Source organism: Vulpes vulpes, chromosome 6 (assembly GCF_048418805.1).
Source record: "Vulpes vulpes isolate BD-2025 chromosome 6, VulVul3, whole genome shotgun sequence".
In the NCBI taxonomy this organism is placed as follows: Eukaryota; Metazoa; Chordata; class Mammalia; order Carnivora; family Canidae; genus Vulpes; species Vulpes vulpes.
In genome coordinates, this window is record NC_132785.1 from 132,925,471 (window position 1) to 132,946,102 (window position 20,632).

The 20,632-nt window shown below is 41.9% G+C and overlaps 1 gene segment (V, D, J or C); it reads right to left on the reverse strand.

Annotated features, from left to right (window-relative positions):
• Positions 1 to 2,307: 2,307 nt before the first annotated feature.
• On the reverse strand, positions 2,308 to 3,962 carry LOC140599261 (immunoglobulin heavy variable 3-74-like). The segment is given in 3 exon segments: positions 2,308 to 2,396; positions 3,418 to 3,744; positions 3,848 to 3,962. Coding segments are annotated over 3 exon segments (462 nt in total).
• Between the last annotated feature and the right edge of the window lie 16,670 nt (positions 3,963 to 20,632).

Genomic DNA, 20,632 nt, shown 5'->3' on the forward strand with positions numbered 1-20,632 from the left:
TTTCTTCAGAGAGTTAGAACAAATTATTTTAAGATTTGTGTGGAATCAGAAAAGACCCTGAATAGCCAGGGGAATTTTAAAAAAGAAAACCATAGCTGCGGCCATCACAATGCCAGATTTCAGATTGTACTAGAAAGGTGTAGTCATCAAGACAGTGTGCTACTGGCACAAGAACAGACACATAGATCAATGGTACAGAATAGAAAACCCAGAAGTGGACCAACAATATTATGTTAAACTAATATTCGATAAAGGAGGAAAGACTAACCACTGGAAGAAAGACAGACTCTTCAGTAAATGGTGCTGGGAAAATTGGACATCCACATGCAGAAGAATGAAACTAGACCACTCTCTTGCACCACACACAAAGATAAACTCAAAATGGATGAAAGATCTAAATGTGAGACAAGATTCCATCAAAATCCTAGAGGAGAACACAGGCAACACACCTTTTGAAGTCGGCCACAATAATCTTGCAGGATACATCCATGAAGGCAAAAGAAACAAAAGCAAAAATGAACTATTGGGACTTTAAAAAGATAAGAAGCTTTTGCACAGCAAAGGATACAGTCAACAAAACTCAAAGATAACCTACAGAATGGGAGAAGATACTTGCAAATGACGTATCAGATAAAGGGTTATTTTCCAAGATCTATAAAGAACTTATTAAAGTAAACACCAAAGAAACAAACAATCCAATCATAAAATGGGCAAAAGTCATGAACAGAAATCTCACAGTGGAAGACATAGACATGGCCAATAAGCACATGAGAAAATGCTTCGCATCCCTTGCCATCAAGGAAATACAAATCAAAACCACAATGAGATACCATCTCACACCAGTAAGAATGGGGAAAATTAACAAAGCAAGAAACCACAAATGTTGGAGAGGATGCGAAGAAAAGGGAACCCTCTTGCACTGTTGGTGGGAATGTGAACTGGTGCAGCCACTCTGGAAAACTGTGTGGAGGTTCCTCAAAGAGTTAAAAATAGACCTGCCCTATGACCCAGCAATTGCACTGTTGGGGATTTACTCCAAAGATACAGAAGCAATGAAACGCCGGGACACCTGAACCCCGATGTTTCTAGCCGCAATGTCCACAATAGCCAAACTGTGGAAGGAGACACGGTGTCCAACGAAAGACGAATGGATGAGGAAGATGTGGTCTATGTATACAATGGAATATTACTCAGTCACTAGAAATGACACATACCCGCCATTTGCTTCAACATGGATGGAACTGGAGGGTGTTATGCTGAATGAAGTAAGTCAATCAGTGAAGGACAAACATTTTATGGTCTCATTCATTTGGGAAATATAAATAATATTGAAATGGAATAGAAGGAAAGGGAGAAGAAATGGGTGGGAAATATCAGAAAGGGAGACAGAACATAAAGACTCCTAACTCTGGGAAATGAACTAGGGGTGGTGCAAGGGGAGGAGGGTGGGTGGTGTGGGTGAATGGTTGATGGGCACTGAGGGGGGCACATGATGGGATGAGCACTGGGTGTTATTTTGTATGTTCACAAATTGAACACCAATAAAAAATAAATTTATTATTAAAAAAATAAATTTCTAGAGGGATTAGTAGGTTTTGAGGATGATTTAAAAGTTACCTAGGTGGGATCCCTGGGTGGCGCAGCGGTTTAGCGCCTGCCTTTGGCCCAGGGCGTGATCCTGGAGACCCGGGATCAAGTCCCACATCGGGCTCCCGGTGCATGGAGCCTGTTTCTCCCTCTGCCTGTGTCTCTGCCTCTCTCTCTCTCTCTCTGTGACTATCATACATTAAAAAAAAAAAAAAGTTACCTAGGTAAGTTGATGGGGACAGGTGACTTGAGATCCCTACTCCTCTGCCCTCCTGCCCTGCCCTGCCCTGCTAAATTCAACTTAACAAAGAAAAATAAGTGGAGATTAGCCTGTGACCCTGCTGAAACATCCTACATGGACTGGGCAGATCAAACAACAGACACTCATTCTCACAGTTCTGGAATCTGGGGTGTCTGAGGTCCAGGTGCGGGTGTGCTGTCTGGAGAACACCCACGTCCTAACCTGTCCTTTCCGCATCACCTCACATGGGGCCAGGGTGCAGGGAGCTTTCCCAGTCCTGGTTTATAAGGGCCCTGATCCTATCATGAAGCTGCACCTCCTGACCCAAGTGATACCCTAAGGCCCCACCTCCTCCCCTGATCTCATGGGCATTAGATGCCAACATGGGGATGGTAGAGGTCACACACAATGAGCTGACGTCAGCACCTGAAGGATTCACGAGTTATTCCCTGGAGGGGGAAGACCCTTCAATCAAGCTCCTAACCTTCAGTATCCTCATGGATCCAGTAGAAGCTTCTGGTGTCTGAGCACACGGAGGACACATGACCTTCAGTACCAGCTGGTGACCCTGGGGAGAGGACAGCCTCCATCTAAGACCTGGTAGAATCTAGGCCTATTTGTATTGTCATTTTGTGTTTCATGATTCTTCCATATATTATTCATCTCCTTTCCGTGGGATTCAGAAATTTGTCTACTGAGAATGACCAAGTCTTTCCTTTGGTCTTCCAGTTTGATACTTATTTAGTGAAATTATTCCTCACACCATGTGCATTCTTTATTGCCTGCTAGCTCCCTGATGTTACATCCACATGCCTCTCCTCCATCCAAAGGATAATAAATCAAACAATAACCCAGGAGTTCCCTCCTTAGAAGCAGTTGGGACACTAACTCCAAACAAGCCGCTCCTGGAGCAGGACCCCATCCCCAACACTGACCCACAAAACACACCCTAAGTGAGTGTACCTCCCGGCATCATCCAGGCATTTATGACGTGATGAGAGGCCTGCCTGCCTCTCATCTGACATGAAGATGAAGATGATTAAACCTTATACTCTACTGATTGTGTGTGTGTGTGAATCATCTCTGCATCCACCTCCCTACCATGTCATGCTGGGAATCTCTCTCACTCCCAGGCCATTATTAACATTTGTGTAGAATGTCTTTCTCTTCTGCTGATTGGGGATTCCTCTAAACCATGATGTGCAAGACAGCATATTAGCTTGGGGTCCTCTGATCCACAGTGAGCATGACGAGGACTCATGAAAATGTTCAGATGATGTGAATGGAGTTCTTTGTAATAGATGAATATTTCGGGTCAGGAAACATTAAGTATAAGTAAGTACAGGTACTATAGTTGAATTTCTAAGTCTCTAAGAAAGAGACTGAAGAGGGAAACACATAACCAAGTGTTCAGAGAGACTCCCTGGGGGAAACTGCTCCATGGAGAGGAAGCCCAGAACCCGAGAGGAAACCTGCCCAGAACCTCCATCTGCACCTGCTCCTGGGCCTTCATGACAGAAGTGGTGAGGAGTGTGCACACCCGGGTGGTCGTGATCCCATTCTACAGGGAGGTTTGTGTCTGGGCTCACACTGAGGTCGCCTCACTGTGTCACCCGCACAGTAATACACAGCCGTGTCCTCGGCTCTCAGGCTGTTCATCTGCAGATACAGCGTGTTCTTGGCGTTGTCCCTGGAGATGGTGAATCGGCCCTTCACAGCGTCTGCGTAGTTTGTGCTACTTCCACCACTGTTAATGTATGCGACCCACTGCAGCCCCTTCCCTGGAGCCTGGCGGACCCAGTGCATGTAGTAGCTACTGAAGGTGAATCCAGAGGCCACACAGGAGAGCCTCAGGGATCCCCCAGGCTTCACCAGGTCTCCCCCAGACTCCACCAGCTGCACTTCACCCTGGACACCTGCAGACACAATATATCCTGGTCAGGAAACAGCCCCACATCACTTGTTTCTCTCACTCACCTCTACTCACAGACTCACAGTCCCTTGTTCTCCAGGAATTACCTTTTAAAATAGTGACAAGGAAAAACCAGCTGAGCACAGACTCCATGGTGGCTTTTCTGTGTTGTGTCGTGAGCACTGAATGGGATCACCTGGGGATCCTGGGGCTGCGGCTCCTCTCCCAGCTGCAGGGTCAGGGATGGGCTGGTTTAATCAGTGGAGGGTGGGCCCAATTTGCATAACCTCTGACTATATAGTTAGCTCCAGACTCTGATCAATTCTTTACAAGTTATATACAAGCATTACTTCACAACTGTAGATCACTTTCTTTTGGTGATACAGTGGATTTAAGATGTTCTAATCCTTCTAAGTATTTATCTTTGCCTTTGTGCCTTTTAAAAACTCTATCATTAATATAGGTCATTTTTAAAAAGTATTTTCTCTCCTTAAGTTTAATCATAAATATTTATTTTTGATACTAGTGTAAAGGAGATTGTTTTTTAAATTGTATAGTGATAACTTGTTGTTAGTGTGTAAAAATGAGCTTTATTGTATATGTTGGTTTTATATCCTGTATTTTCCCTGAGCTCATTACTAACTTCAAGTCTTTTTTGTAAGGTTTGTCCTCATTCACCATTTATACAACAATATCATATACAATCAAATTATTTTTCTTCCTGTTGAATGATGTTAATATCTTTTATTTTATTATTGCCTAATTACTATGTAAATCTTCAACTTAGGGGCATAAAAGCTTACCCTCTTTTCTGTCAGATTCTTTGTTCTAATATTTCCTTTGATATATAGCAGATCTAGAAGAGCAAAAGAATTTCCTCTTGCATATAGAGGAGGTCCCTAATATATGGTGTGATGCGGGATCTCAGGACAGGACAGGAAGTCTGTTCAGAATTTCTGCCCAGTTGTGATTGGAGATACTGGTGGCTGTTGAGCTTGATAAGTTCATTTTATATTTTTTTATTATTTTTTAATAAATTAATTTTTAATGGTGTTCAATTTACCAACATACAGAATAACATCCAGTGCTCATCCCGTCAAGTGCCCCTCTCAGTGCCTGTCACCCATTCACCCCCACCCCCAGCCCTCCCCCCCTTCCACCACCCCTAGTTCATTTCCCAGAGTTAGGAGTCTTGATGTTCTGTCTCCCTTTCTGATATTTCCCACACATTTCTTCTCCCTTCCCTTATATTCCCTTTCACTATTATTTATATTCCCTATGTGAATGAAAAGTTCATTTTCTATTTGAATTTGAGCCTTTAATCTGATAAGACTTTACAAAATATCTTCTACGATTCTGTAGTTTCCCTTTTAATTACACTGCATGATTGCTTTGCTGTGAAAATGTTCTTTCTTTGATGAAATCGCCATGGTTCATTTTCCTTTTCTTTCTCTTGACTCTGGAGACACATCTAGAAGTTGTTGCAGCTGAGGTAGAAAAGATGCTGCCTGTGTTCTTCTGAGGATTGTGATGGTTTCCTGACTGACTTTCAGGTCTTTCATCAACTTTGAGTCCATTGTTGTGAATGATGTAAGAAAAGGGTCCACTTTCATTCTTCTGCATGAGTCTCCCCAACATTCCCCACACAATTTGTTCAAGAGACTTTCTTTTTCCATTGCATATTCTTCCCTGCTTTGTCAAGATTTTTTTTTTGAATCAATGAACAAATAAGCATTTATTGAGTGACTGTTAGGCATTAGCTTGATTATTTTTTTTAATTAATTTTTATTGGTGTTAAATTTACCAACATACAGAAAGACACCCAGTGCTCATCCCGTCAAGTGTCCACCTCAGTGCCCGTCACCCATTCCCCTCCAACACCCGCCCTCCTCCCCCCTTCCACCACCCCTAGTTCGTTTCCCCGAGTTAGGAGTCTTTATGTTCTGTCTCCCTTCCTGATATTTCCCAACATTTCTTCTCCCTTCCTTTATATTCCCTTTCACTATTATTTATATTCCCCAAATGAATGAGAACATACACTGCTTGTCCTTCTCCGATTGACTTATTTCACTCAGCATAATACCCTCCAGTTCCATCCACGTTGAAGCAAATGGTGGGTATTTGTCGTTTCTAATGGCTGAGTAATATTCCATTGTATACATAAACCACATCTTCTTTATCCATTCATCAGATTTCATGGTCCATTTCTGGGTTCTCCAACTTTTCTGAATTTGTGCCAGTACCATAATATCCTGATGATCACAAAGTTGTAATTTACCTTGACAACCAGAATCAGTACGTTTCCAGGATTGCTTTACTTTTTTTTTTTTTAATTTTTTTTTATTTATTCATGATAGTCACCAGAGAGAGAGCGAGAGAGAGAGAGAGAGAGAGAGAAGAGAGAGAGACAGAGGGAGAAGCAGGCTCCATGCACCGGGAGCCCAACGTGGGATTCGATCCCGGGTCTCCAGGATCGCGCCCTGGGCCAAAGGCAGGCGCCAAACCGCTGCGCCACCCAGGGATCCCCAGGTTTGCTTTACTTTAACAGGATTGCTTTGGATATTTGAGGTTCTTGGTTCCCTAAAATTTTCTGATGGTTTGCTCTAGATCTGTAAACAATCCTGGTGATATATTTATATGGATGGCTTTGAATGTGTAGCTTTCTCTGGAAGCATAAGTATTTTATCAATATTCATTCTTCTAATCTATGAAAATAATATTTTCTATACTCTTGTGTCTTCCATACTGTCTTTCTTTTTTTTTTTAATTAATTTTTATTGGTGTTCAATTTACCAACATACAGAAAAACGTTCTGGAATGTTTAGTCTATCCATTCATACCTCTTTGCTTAGGATTTTTCTTCATTATCTGATTATTTATGGTGCAATTATAAATTACATCCAGTCCTTGATTTTCTTTTTTTCTGTTTCATTTGCCCTATATAGAAAAGCCACTGTCTTTCTTGTATTGATTTTCCATGCTCTGATTTTGCTGAATTCCGGTATCAGGTCTAGCAATTGTTTCAAAGGAATCTTTGAGATTTGAATTTAAATTATTGTGTCATGTGTGAAGAGTGAAAGTTTATTTTTTTCTTGGATGACTTAGAAGACTTTTAAATCTGTTTGTTGTCTGATTTTTGAAGCTAGGACTTCTAGTACTATGGTGCAGAACAGTGGTGATGGTGGGCATCCCTGTCCTGTTCCTGATTTTAGGGGAAAAGCTCTCAAATTTTCCTGTTGTGGATGACATCCTTCGTGTGTCTTAGGTAGGTAGCTTTTGTGATAAGAATGTCTCTGTATCTCTACATCGCAAAAGGTTTTTATGAGGAAAGTATAGTATTTTTTGACAAATATTTTTGGGCTTCAGATGAGAGGACAAAATGGCCCTTTTCTTTTCCTTTATGAATGAGTCAAATCCCATTGTTTGATTTTCCGATGCTGAACCACCCTTGAAGACCAGAATTTAAGCGAATTTGATCATTATGAATTATCCTATTATTGTACTATTGGACCCTGTTAGTTAGGATCTTGGTGAGAATGTTGCATCCATATCCATCAAGGATACTAGTCTGTAATTCCCGTTTTCAGTTGGATCTTTCTCTGTTTTTGAGGTCCAGGAAATGCTACTATTGGAGAATGACTTTGGAAGTTTCATTTAATTTCTATCTTTGTAATATTTTCACGGGAGGAGGGAGAAGCAGACTCCATGCCGGGAGCCCGATGCGGGACTCGATCCCAGGACTCCAGGATCACACCCTGGGCCAAAGGCAGGTGCTAAACCACTGACCCACGCAAGGATCCCCGTATAAAGTCATTTTAAATGCTTGTTGCATTCCCATGGGGAGCCATCTGTCCTTGGACTTTTGATTGTTGGAAGACTTCTAAATATATCTAATTTTCATTTCTGAGTTTTGGGTCTGTACAGCTTTTCCATTCATTCCTGTTTCAGATTTAGTTGTTTCTACATTTATAGGAAGGCATCCATTTCTTCCAGATTGCTGAATATGTTGGCATGTTATTGCTCATAATATTGTCTCTCTTCAATAATTTATTTTTCATTTATTTATTCAATATTTTATTTAAGTTCAATTTGCCAACATATAGTAACACCAAGTGCTCATCTGATCACATGCCCTCTTTAGTGCCCATCACCCAGGGACCATGTTCCAACACCCACCTGCCCTTCTGCACCCCTTTGTTCGAGTCCCAGAGATAGGAATCTGTCATGGTTTGTCTTCCTCCTGATTCATCCCCACTCAGTTTTCCTCCTTCCCATACGATCCCTTTCACTATTTCTATATTCCACATATGAGTGAAACCATGATGATTGTCCTAAACCAATTAACTTATTTAATTGGCATAATACCCTGTAGTTCCGTACACCTTGAAGAAATAATAGCTATTGATGGTTTCTGGTGACTGAGAAATATCCCTTTTTATATATAAACTGTACATGCTTATCAATTCATCTGTCAAAGTACATTGTGGCCTACCCGAGGATTTGGCTCTTGTGGACATGGCTGTAATAAACATTGGGATGCAGGTGTCCTGCCGTTTCACTGCATCTGTATCTTTGGGGTAAATCCCCAGCAGTGCAATTGCTGGGTCGTAGGGCAGGTCTATTTTTAACTCTTTGAGGAACCTCCACACAGTTTTCCAGATTGGCTGCACCAGTTCACATTCCCACCAACAGTGCAAGCGGGTTCCCCTTTCTCCACATCCTTTCCACCATTTGTTATTTTTCTTTCTTATTAATTTTCTCTATTCTCTGTGGTGTAAAGTGAGAGACGATTGCCGTTTGGATGTGCTTTTCCTTGATAGCAACTGATGTGGAGCATTTTTTTCATGGACTTGTTGGCTATATGTAGGTTTTATTGGATAAATTTCTGTTCATGTTTTCTCCCCATTTCTTGACTGGATTCCTGGTTTCTTGGGTGTTGATTTTAATAAGTTCATTATACATGTTGGATAGAAAGCCCTTTGTCTGATATGTCAATTGCTAATGTCATCTACCCTTCTATGTGTTGTGTTCTTGTTCTTTTGTCAGATTCCTTTGCTCTGCAGAGCATTTTTATCTTGATGAAGCTCCCAAAATTCATTTTTGCTTTTGCTTCCCTTGCCATTATAGATATGCCTTACAAGAAATTGCTGTGGCTAAGTTCAAAAACTTTGTTCCCTCTCTTCTCCTCGCAGAGATTTTGATGCATTGTTATCTCACATTTAGATCTTTTAACCATTTTGAATTTATCTTCTTTATTTCCTTTTTTTTTAATTTTAATTTTTTTTATTTTTGATAGTCACAGAGAGAGAGAGAGAGGCAGAGACACAGGCAGAGGGAGGAGCAGGCTCCCTGCACCGGGAGCCCGATGTGGGATTCGATCCCGGGTCCCCAGGATCACACCCTGGGCCAAAGGCAGGCGCCAAACCGCTGCGCCACCCAGGGATCCCTCTTCTTTATTTCCATATGAGATTTGTCCCTTTAATTGTTCTACAGGGGCTGTTCAATTCTCAACATGCCAATTATTTTTGAGACTGTTTTATTTTCCCAAGGGATATTCTTTCCTATTTTGTTAAAGATTATTGACCACACATTTAAGGGTTCATTTCTGGGTTCTCTATTCTGTTCTGTTGATCTTTGTGTCTGTTTTTGTGCCAGGACCAGACTGTCTTAATGATCACAGCTTTGTAGTACAGCTTGAAATCAGGCATTCTGATGTCCCCAGCTTTGGCTTTCTTTGTAAACCTTACTCTGGCAATTGGAGATGTTTTCTGATTTTGTAGAAGTATTAGGGTTATTTGTTCCATCACTGGGAAGAAATATTGTGATATTTTAACAGGAATCACATTCAGTGTCCAGATTGTCCTGTGTAGCTTAGAGATTTTCAAAATGTTTATTCTTCTGATCCATGAGCATTGGATGTTCTCCATCTCTTTGTGTCTTCATTAATTTCTTTCATAATATTCTCTAGATTTAAAGTACAGATCCTTGACCTCATTGGTTAGGTTTAATCCTATATATCATATGGTTGGTGCCATTGTAAATGAGTTCAATACACTCTTTTCTCTGTTAACAGTATCATTGTTAGTGTGTAGGAATGTAGCTGTCTTCTATGCCTTGGTTTCATCTCCTGCCATGTCGCTAAGATGCTATATCATTTATAGAAGATTTAGGTGTTATTTCTTGGATTTTATATACAAATATCATGTCCTTTACAGAAGGAGAGTTTGATTTCTTCTTTGCCATTTTGAATGTTTTTTATTTATTTTGTTGTCTTATTGTTGATTCTAGGAATTATACTTCTTTTGTGAGCAGAAGTGGTGAGAGTGTGCACCTCCGCTGTCCTCCGGAATGTCCTAAACATTTTTTTAAACTCTTTGGTCCCCAATTGGTATGAGATTCATTTTGAACGTTTAATAATTACGTTTTAAGATATTGAATAATGTTTTCTCTATCCTCTACATTGAAGATTTTACTCAGCAATGCCTGCCATAATTTGGCCTATGAGTTCTCTGCATTTAGAGAAAGGACCATATACGTCTTGTCTTTTCTATTATTTTTTTAAGATCTTATTTATTTATTTATTATTTATTTATTTATTTATTTATTTATTTATTTATTTGTTATTTAAAAGAGAGAGAGAGAGTCAGAGACACAGGCAGAAGAACAGGCTCCATGCAGGGACTCTACATGGGACTCAATTCTGGGACTTCAGGATCATGCTCTGGGCCGAAGGCAGGCTCTAAACCACTAAGCCATTCAGAAGTCCCTGCCTTTTTTATTATTGATGTGTCCTATTACACTGATTTTTTTTACATATTTTGGGCCACCGTATTATTCCAGGGACAAATCCCACCTGGTAACGGTTAATAATGGTCTTTATGTATTATTGGATCTTGTTGTCTAATATCTTGGTGAAAATTTTGCATCCATGTTGTCAGGAAAAATGGTTTATAATTCCCCTTTTGGAGGTGTTTTTGTCTGGTATTGGGATCAAGATAATGCTGGCCCCATAGAAGGTATTTAGAACTAGTTCTTCTTCCTCTATCGTTTGAAGCAGCTTCAGTCCTAACGGTACTATTTCTTCTTTAAATGTTTGGAAGAAATCTCCTGGGAAGCCATCAGGCCCTGGGTGTTTGTGTCTTGGGAGAATTTTGATAACAGCCTCAATTTCCTCAATTTTATTGATATTTTCTTGTTTTCTACTTCCTCTTTCAGCCTTTTCTTTTTAATTACCTAGCTAGGTGTGTATCTACGTTATTAATTCTTTCAAAGAACCAGAGCCTGGTGTGATTGATGTGTTCTAGAGTTCATCTAGTCTCTATTTCATTGAGTTTTTCTAGAATCTTTATTAAATCTCTACTTCTACTTGGTGTAGAGTTTACCTGCTCTTCTTTCTCCAATTCCTTTACTTGTGAGGATAGTTTGTTTATTTGATTTTCTTCTTCAAATTGTTGGAGGAAAACTTGTGGTGCAATGTATTTCCCTCTTAAGACTATCTTTTTGTATGGCAACAGTTTTGAATAGATATGCTTTCAATTTCATTGGTGTGCAAGAATATTTTTAGTACTTTTCTCATTTCCTTGTTGAGCTGTTCATCTTTTAGTAGGATTCCCTGTAACCTCCATGTTTTTGAGTTTCTTCTAAACTCCTTCTAGTAATTGATTCCTAGTTTTATAGCATTGTCTGTATATATCCTTGGTCTATGTATCAAATTTATTCCCATTTGCTCATGTTTTTTTCTTTCTTAAATTCAATACATGACTGAAATAATACAGTGATTGCCTTACTTTGACTGACTCACTTCATTTAGCATTATACTTGCTACCCCAATCCCCATAGTTCCAAATGGATTAGATTTCATTTCATGTATGGATAGTTTCGATAGTTTGACTAATGTACATGATGCTGCTGTAAAAATTCAGGTGCATGTATCCCTTTGAATTTTTTTTGTATTTTTTTCTTTTATTTTTTGAATTCTTTATTTATTTATACATGAGAAAGACACACACAGAGAGAGACAGAGACACAGCAGAGGGAGAAGCAGGGTAAATGCAGGAAGCCTGATGTGGAAATCGATCCCCAGACTCTGGGATTATGCCATGAGCTAAAGGCAGATGCTCAACCACTGAGCCACCCAGGTGTCTCAGAATACTTTTCGTTTTAATGATTTTATTTATTTATTCATGGGAGACACAAAGAGAGTGACAAAAAGTGAGAAACAGGCTCCTCCCAGGAGCCTGATATGAGACTCAATCCCCAGATTGGGAACATGACCTGAGGTGAAGGCATGCACTCAACTCCTGAGCTACCCAGGCATCTTAGTACTTTTGTATTCTTAGAGTGAATGCCCAGTTGTACAGTTGCGGGATCATTGAGTAGGTCTACTATTACCTATTTGATGTCGCACCGGATGGTTTCCTTGAATGACTGCACCCTTGCCCACCCACATCTCCAGACCAGAGAATTCAGCAGGGCCTCAGTTCTAGTGGAGGTGGTATCAGGGCTCATTTAACAAGCAGACCAGAGCACACCCAGTTAAAACACACCACACACTGGCCTGGCACCACACACTGCTCACTGCTGGCAAGGAGGGCCTGTGAGGATGCCTGTTCTGGGGGAAATAGCAGCCAAAACAGGACAGCACAGAGCATGCAGCACACACCACAGACACTCTCTGAACCCAGACCCAGCACCCTATGTGAACTCTATCATAAAGATGTTATTCTGGAGGAGGAAATAAAACTGGCTTTTGTATAGAGGAAGAGGGAAACTTAGAGAAAATGCCATCATTAAGGAATTTCAATTCCAGTTTCCTGTCTGATCCTCCTCAATTTTTGGTTTCTCAGGTCAGTCTCTTTGACCCTGCCAAATGAGACAGGAGTACAGTTCTGTCTCCAGATCCAGCAGTTTCCATCCCTGAGGGGATCCTGTACATCAGGGAGACTGCCAGATGCCCACACCATCCAAAGTGCATCTTCTTCAATGGCATGAAGACATAGAGTTGTGATAATAATAGTCCCAAAATTCTTTTCCTTGTGAAGGATGCCCAACCTCCTGCCCAAAGCTCGTGTCACATGTTGAGAGGTGATTTCCTTTCTATGTACTAATTAGGGACAATGCATGGACCACATATGCCACCATTACTTACTGCAAAATAATTTTATAATTGTACAACATACACTCAAACACAAAATGAATCCACAGGACTGAGATAAGAGTTGGGAAGGATATAAATTTAGTTGACTTTGACATCAAATTCCAGAATCCCCATTTTAATCCCTGCATATAAAACAGAGGGAATTCCCCACAAGGTGTTTGCTCTAACAGCTTTGGGAAGGAGGAGTTAAGATGCTGGACTAGGGTTCCTGAGCTTGTCTCATTCCTGGAACATGAGAGATATTTATTGAATCATTCTGATCATGCAGGAAATCACTCAGAGTTCTGTGAGAACAGGAATTGCAAGTTCAGAGGTAGAAAATCAACGTCATTTTGGACGTAGGAGTTGTGGATGTTGTCATAGGGATATATAGCTGTAGCGATGAGGGCAGGATGGAGGCTGATCCAGAATATTCTGTATAGTATGATGAGCAGCATACAGGAAATTCTGAACTCCTGGACCTCCACTTCCATGAGGATGTGCCTGGGTTAGAGCTGCTAAGGTAGTAAATTGGGAGGAATCCCAGGATACTAATGGGTTAAAAGAACCCCATAGTGGTAGGAAGAATGTGTGTCACCAACGTGATGCATAGCTGCTAAGCACAGGGGCATTGAAGGTGGCAGAGGACAGTGAGTCCATGTTTGGGTTTCCTATTCTCTTTTGTCATAAATTAAGTGTTTTCTTGGAAACAGTTTGTAAAAGACAAAAACGTGGAAAGACACTGTTTTAGTGTGTCTGGGTGATGTCACCACATTTCCAGACTGGGTGGATTAAACAAGATATTCATTCTCACAGTTCTGAAGTCTGGGATGTCTGAGGTCCAGGTGCAGGCAGATGTGGTGTCTGGAGAGTGCCCCTGTCCTAGCCTGTCTTTTCCCCATCACCTCACATGGGGTAGACTGGAGCTTTGCCAGTCCTGGTGTATGAAGATCCTGATCCCATTATGAGACTGCACCTCCTGACCTAAATGCTCCCCTAAGTCCCCACTTCCACCTCCCATCACATGGATGTTAGGTTCCAACAGGGGCATGGTTTGGTCACACATAGTGAGCTGATATCAGCACCTGAAGGATCCATGAGTTATTCCCTGCAGGGGAAGGTCCTCCTCCACTTTTGTTCTCTCAGTTTTCATAATAGATTAGTTGAATTTGTCATCACACTGTATCTTTGAGTGTTACCTGCTTAGTCCTGTGATCACCAGTCCTCCCTCTTCTCTTCTTGCCCAAACCATGGGAAACCCAGCACAAACTCTTTAATTTCTTCCTTTGATGCAGGAGAGACACTGACTCCACACCAGTCCCTCCTGGAGCAAGACCTCGTCCCCACCACTGACCCACAACACACATCTTGAGCCAGTGTTATTCCCAAATTTAAGCATTTATGACTTGCTTAGAGGCCTGCCCTGGTCTCAACAGACATGATGATGAAGGTGATAAAGGATTGTACTCTTGTGTGTGTGTGGGGGGGCTCTTTAGACTACACTCCTCACAACGTAGTTCTTGGTGTACCTTGCTTTCCCAGGTTGATGCTAATATTGATTCTGTCAGTGTGGTTCAAGACTGAGGTCACGCCTGCACTCCATCTTCTCTCTTTTTGATTTTTGAGGCTTTGTAGGGACATGAGTAGCATGTGCTTTATGCTGTTTAAAAAACCATGCACACAGAGCTGGTTGGTCCTGTCATAATCCACGTATACAGCTGGGACTTTATAAAGGAGAAGTTGCAGTATGTGGAGATATGAGTAATAAACTGATATTTAGGGAGAGTAGTAAGAAAGTTTAAGCAAATATGTCCTTTTGCATATAAGAAGAATTGTTGAATAAAACAAGCAAAGTTTCCAAATCAGAAATGGAATAAGGAATAAGCAAAACAAAAGAAACTGTAATTTATGGACATTTGAATATTTCTCGTTCCATGACAATGAAGTTTGTAAGTTAGAGACTTACAGAGAAGGTGAGCACAGAATCCTGTGCCCAGAGAGACTCCCTGGGGAAAACTGCTCCTTGGAGAGGAAGCCCAGACCCTGATAGAAAACCTGCACATAAGTTCAATCCGCACCTACTCATGGGCCTTCAAGACAGAAGTGGTGAGGAGTGCACACACCTCGTGGTCCCGATCCCCTTCTACAGGGAGGTTTGTGCCTGGGCTCACAATGAGGTCCCTTCACCGTGTCACTTGCACAGTAATACATGGCCGTGTCATCGGCTCTCAGGCTGCTCATCTGTAGATACACTGTGTTCTGGCATTGTCTCTGGAGATGGTGAATCAACCCTTTACTGGGTCTGCGTATTTTGTGCTACTTCCACTATTGCTAATAGTTGCGACCTACTGCATCCCATTCCCTGGAGCCTGGCGGATCCAACTCATGCTATAGTTACTGAAGGCGAATCTCGAGGCCACACAGGAGAGTCTCAGGGACCCCCCAGGCTTCACCAGGTCTCCCCCAGACTCCACCAGCTGCACCTCACCCTGGACACCTACAGACACAAGACATCCTGGTCAGGAAACTGTCCCACATCCCGTGTTTCTCTCACTCACTTCCTCTCACATACACAAGGTCCCTTGTTCTCCATGAATTACCTTTTAAAATAGCGACAAGGAACACTCATCGGAGCAAAGACTCCATGGTGGTTTGTTTGTGTTCTGTCATGATCCTGAAGGGCTCATCTGGGGATCCTGGTGCTGGGGCTCCTCTCCCAGCTGCAGGGTCAGGCCTGGGCTGGTTTAATCAGTGGAGGAAGGGCCCTTTTTGTATGTCGTCTGAGTATATATTTAGCTTCTCACTACAATTCGATCCTAACAAGTAAATAGCAAGGATTTCATTACCTTTACAGATCATTGTGTGCAGTTCTGACTGTGGAAATATGAAGTTCTCATCTGTGAGAGGTGTAATGTTTTCATTTCTGTTTGTTTTTTTAAAAAGGATTTTCTGAAAGTTGATCATTTTTGCATTGTATTTTATGTCCCAATGAAATTGACATCCACATGCAGAAGAATGAAACTAGACCACTCTCTTGCAACATACACAAAAATCAACTCAAAATGGAAGAAAGATATAAATGTGAGACTAGAGTCCATAAATATTCTAGAGGAGAACCCAGGAAACACTCTTTTTGAACTTTGCCACAGTAACTTCTTGCAAGATACATCCATAAAGGGAAGAGAAACAAAAGCAAAAATGCACTATTGGAACTTCTTCAAGATAAGAAGCTTTTACACAACAAAGGATACAGCCAACAAAACTAAAAGACAATCTACAGAATGGGAGAAGATATTTGCAAATGACCTATCAGATAAAGGACTAGTTTCCAAGATCTATAAAGAACTCATTAAACTCAACAGCGAGAAAACAAACAATCCAATCATGAAATGAGCAAAAGCCATGAAGAGAAATCTCACAGAGGATATTTAAAGAGGGGAGGGGCAAGATGGCGGAAGAGCAGGGTCTCCAAGTCACCTGTCCTCAACAAATTACCTAGAAAACCATCCAATCATCCTGAAAATCTACGAATTCGGCCTGAGATTTAAAGAGAGACCAGCTGGAATGCTCCAGGGAGAAGAGTTCGCGCCTCTATCAAGGTAGGAAGACGGGAGAAAAAGAAATAAAGAAACAAAAGGCCTCCAAGGGGGAGGGGCCCCGAGGAGCCGGGCTGAGGCCGGGGCGAGTGTCCCCAGGACAGGAGAGCCCCGTCCCGGAGGAGCAGGAGCTGCACCGACCTTCCCGGACGGAAAGGCCTCCTGGGGAATTGGAGCAGGATCCCCAGAAAGGCGGGGATGCCCTCGGGCTCCCTGGGACAGTAACAGAGGAACTGCGCCCCGGGAGATGCGCCGAGCTCCCTAAGGGCTGCAGCGTTCGGCGGGACCCGGAGCAGCTCGGAGGGGCTCGGGCGGCGGCTCCGCGGAGGGGGCTGCGGGGCGGGAGCACGGATCCAACAGCGCGGGCTCCGGAGCACAGGGCGCCGGGACACAGCCCAGGATCCAGCCTCCCCCAGGAACAGGCAGAGGCCGGGAGGGCCCAGGACAGCGAGGACGCTCGTGCCTGGAACTGAGCAGATCAGCGGCCCCGCCCCGGAGCCTCCAGGCCCTGCAGACGGAGAGCCCCGGAGCTACTGCGGAAGCTGATTCCAGGGTCCCAGACCTGCCCCCGCCACTGTGGCTTACTCCCGGGGCCTCACGAGGTGAAGACCCCCCACTGAGCCCTGCATCCGGCAAGGGCAGAGCAGCTCCCTCAAGTGCTAACACCTGAGAATCAGGACAGCAGGCCCCTCCCCCAGAAGACCAGCGAGACGGACCAGTTCCAGGGGAAGTCAAGGGACTTAAAGTATACAGAATCGGAAGATACTTTCCTGTGTTTTTTTTGTTTTTGTTTTTTTGTTTTTGTCTTTGTTTTGTTTTGTGCTTTTTTTTCTTTCTTTCTTCTTGATTTCTGATTGCTTACCCCACCCCACCCCACCCTTTTTTTTCATTTTTCTCCTTTCTTTTTCTTTCTCTTTTTCTTCTCTTCCCCCCCCCCTTTTTTTTCTTCTTTCTCTTTTCTCTTTTTCTCTTTTCTTTCCTTCTCTCTCTTTTTCTCCTTTTCCCAATACAACTTGTTTTTGGCCACTCTGCACTGACCAAAATGACTAGAAGGAAAAACTCACCTCACCAAAAAAAAAGAATCAGAAACAGTCCTCTCTCCCACAGAGTTACAGAATCTGGATTACAATTCAATGTAAGAAAGCCAATTCAGAAGCACTATTATACAGCTACTGGTGGCTCTAGAAAAAACCATAAAGGACTCAAGAGACTTCATGACTGCAGAATTTAGATCCAATCAGGCAGAAATTAAAAATCAATTAAATGAGATGCAATCCAAGCTAGAAGTCCTAACGACGAGGGTTAACGAGGTAGAAGAACAAGTGAGTGACATAGAAGAAAAGTTGATGGCAAAGAGGGAAACTGAGGAAAAAAGAGACAAGCAATTAAAAGATCATGAGGATAGATTAAGGGAAATAAATGATAGCGTGAGGAAGAAAAACCTACGTTTAATTGGGGTTCCTGAGGGCGCGGAAAGGGACAGAGGGCCAGAATTTGTATTTGAACAAATCCTAGCTGAAAACTTTTCTAATCGGGGAAGGGAAACAGGCATTCAGATCCAGGAAATAGAGAGATCCCCCCCTAAAATCAACAAAAACCGTTCAACACCTCGACATTTAATAGTGAAGCTTGCAAATTCCAAAGATAAGGAGAAGATCCTTAAAGCAGCAAGAGAAAAAAAGTCCCTGACTTTTATGGGGAGGAATATTAGGGTAACAGCAGACCTCTCCACAGAGACCTGGCAGGCCAGAAAGGCCTGGCAGGATATATTCAGGGTCCTAAATGAGAAGAACATGCAACCAAGAATACTTTATCCAGCAAGGCTTTCATTCAAAATGGAAGGAGAGATAAAGAGCTCCCAAGACAGGCAGGAACTGAAAGAATATGTAACCTCCAAACCAGCTCTGCAAGAAATTTTAAGGGGGACTCTTAAAATTCCCCTTTAAGAAGAAGTTCAGTGGACCAATCCACAAAAACAAGGACTGAATAGATATGATGACACTAAACTCATATCTATCAATAGTAACTCTGAACGTGAACGGGCTTAATGACCCCATCAAAAGGCGCAGGGTTTCAGACTGGATAAAAAAGCAGGACCCATCTATTTGCTGTCTACAAGAGACTCATTTTAGACAGAAGGACACCTACAACCTGAAAATAAAAGGTTGGAGAACAATTTACCATTCAAATGGTCCTCAAAAGAAAGCAGGGGTAGCCATCCTTATATCACATAAATTAAAATTTACCCCAAAGACTATAGTGAGAGATGAAGAGGGACACTATCTCATACTCAAAGGATCTATCCAACAAGAGGACTTAACAATCCTCAATATATATGCCCCGAATGTGGGAGCTGCCAAATATTTAAACCAATTAATAACCAAACTCAAGAAATACCTTGATAGTGATACACTTATACTTGGTGACTTCAATCTAGCTCTTTCTACCCTGGATAGGTCTTCTAAGCACAACATCTCCAAAGAAACGAGAGCTTTAAATGATACACTGGACCAGATGGATTTCACAGATATCTACAGAACTTTACATCCAAACTCAACTGAATACACATTCTTCTCAAGTGCACATGGAACTTTCTCCAGAATAGACCACATACTGGGTCACAAATCGGGTCTGAACCGATACCAAAAGATCGGGATAGTCCCCTGTATATTCTCCGACCATGATGTCTTGAAATTAGAACTCAATCACAACAAGAAGTTTGGAAGGACCACAAACACGTGGAGGTTAAGGACCATCCTGCTAAAAGATGAAAAGGTCAACCAGGAAATTAAGGAAGAATTAAAAAGATTCATGGAAACTAATGAGAATGAAGATACAACCGTTCAAAATCTTTGGGATGCAGCAAAAGCAGTCCTGAGTGGGAAATACATCGCAATACAAGCATCCATTCAAAAACTGGAAAGATCTCAACTTCAAAAGCTCACCTTACACATAAAGGAACGAGAGAAAAAGCAACAAATAGACCCCACCCCCAGCAGAAGAAGACAGTTAATTAAAATTCGAGCATAACTCAATGATATCGAGACCAAAAGAACTGTGGAACAGATCAACAGAACCAGGAGTTGGTTCTTTGAAAGAATTAATAAGATAGATAAACCATTAGCCAACCTTATTAAAAAGAAGAGAGAGAAGACTCAAATCAATAAAATCATGAATGAGAAAGGAGAGATCACTACCAACACCAAGGAAATACAAACGATTTTAAAAACATATTATGAACAGATGTACACCAATAAATTAGGAAATCTAGAAGAAATGGACGCATTCCTGGAAAGCCACAAACTACCAAAACTGGAGCAGGAAGAAATAGAAAACCTGAACAGGCCAATAACCAGGGAGGAAATTGAAGCAGTCATGAAAAACCTCCCAAGACACAAGAGTCCAGGGCCAGATGGCTTCCCAGGGGAATTCTATCAAACGTTTAAAGAAGAAATCATACCTATTCTACTAAAGCTGTTTGGAAAGATAGAAAGAGATGGAGTACTTCCAAATTCGTTCTATGAGGCCAGCATCACCTTAATTCCGAAACCAGACAAAGACCTCACCAAAAAGGAGAATTACAGACCAATATCCCTGATGAACATGGATGCAAAAATTCTCAACAAGATGCTAGCCAATAGGATCCAACAACACATTAAGAAAATTATTCACCATGACCAAGTAGAATTTATCCCTGGGACACAAGGCTGGTTCAACACTCGTAAAACCATCAATGTAATTCATCATATCAGCAAGTGAAAAACCAAGAACCATATGATACTCTCATTAGATGCAGAGAAAGCATTTGACAAAATACAGCATCCATTCCTGATCAAAACCCTTCAGAGTGTTGGGATAGAGGGAACTTTCCTCGACATCTTAAAAGCCATCTACGAAAAGCCCACAGCAAATATCATTCTCAATGGGGAAGCACTGGGAGCCTTTCCCCTAAGATCAGGAACAAGACAGGGATGTCCACTCTCACCACTGCTGTTCAACATAGTTCTGGAAGTCATCGCCTCAGCAATCAGACAACAAAAAGACATTAAAGGCATTCAAATTGGCAAAGAAGAAGTCAAACTCTCCCTCTTTGCCAATGACATGATACTCTACATAGAAAACCCAAAAGCCTCCATCCCAAGATTGCTAGAACTCATACA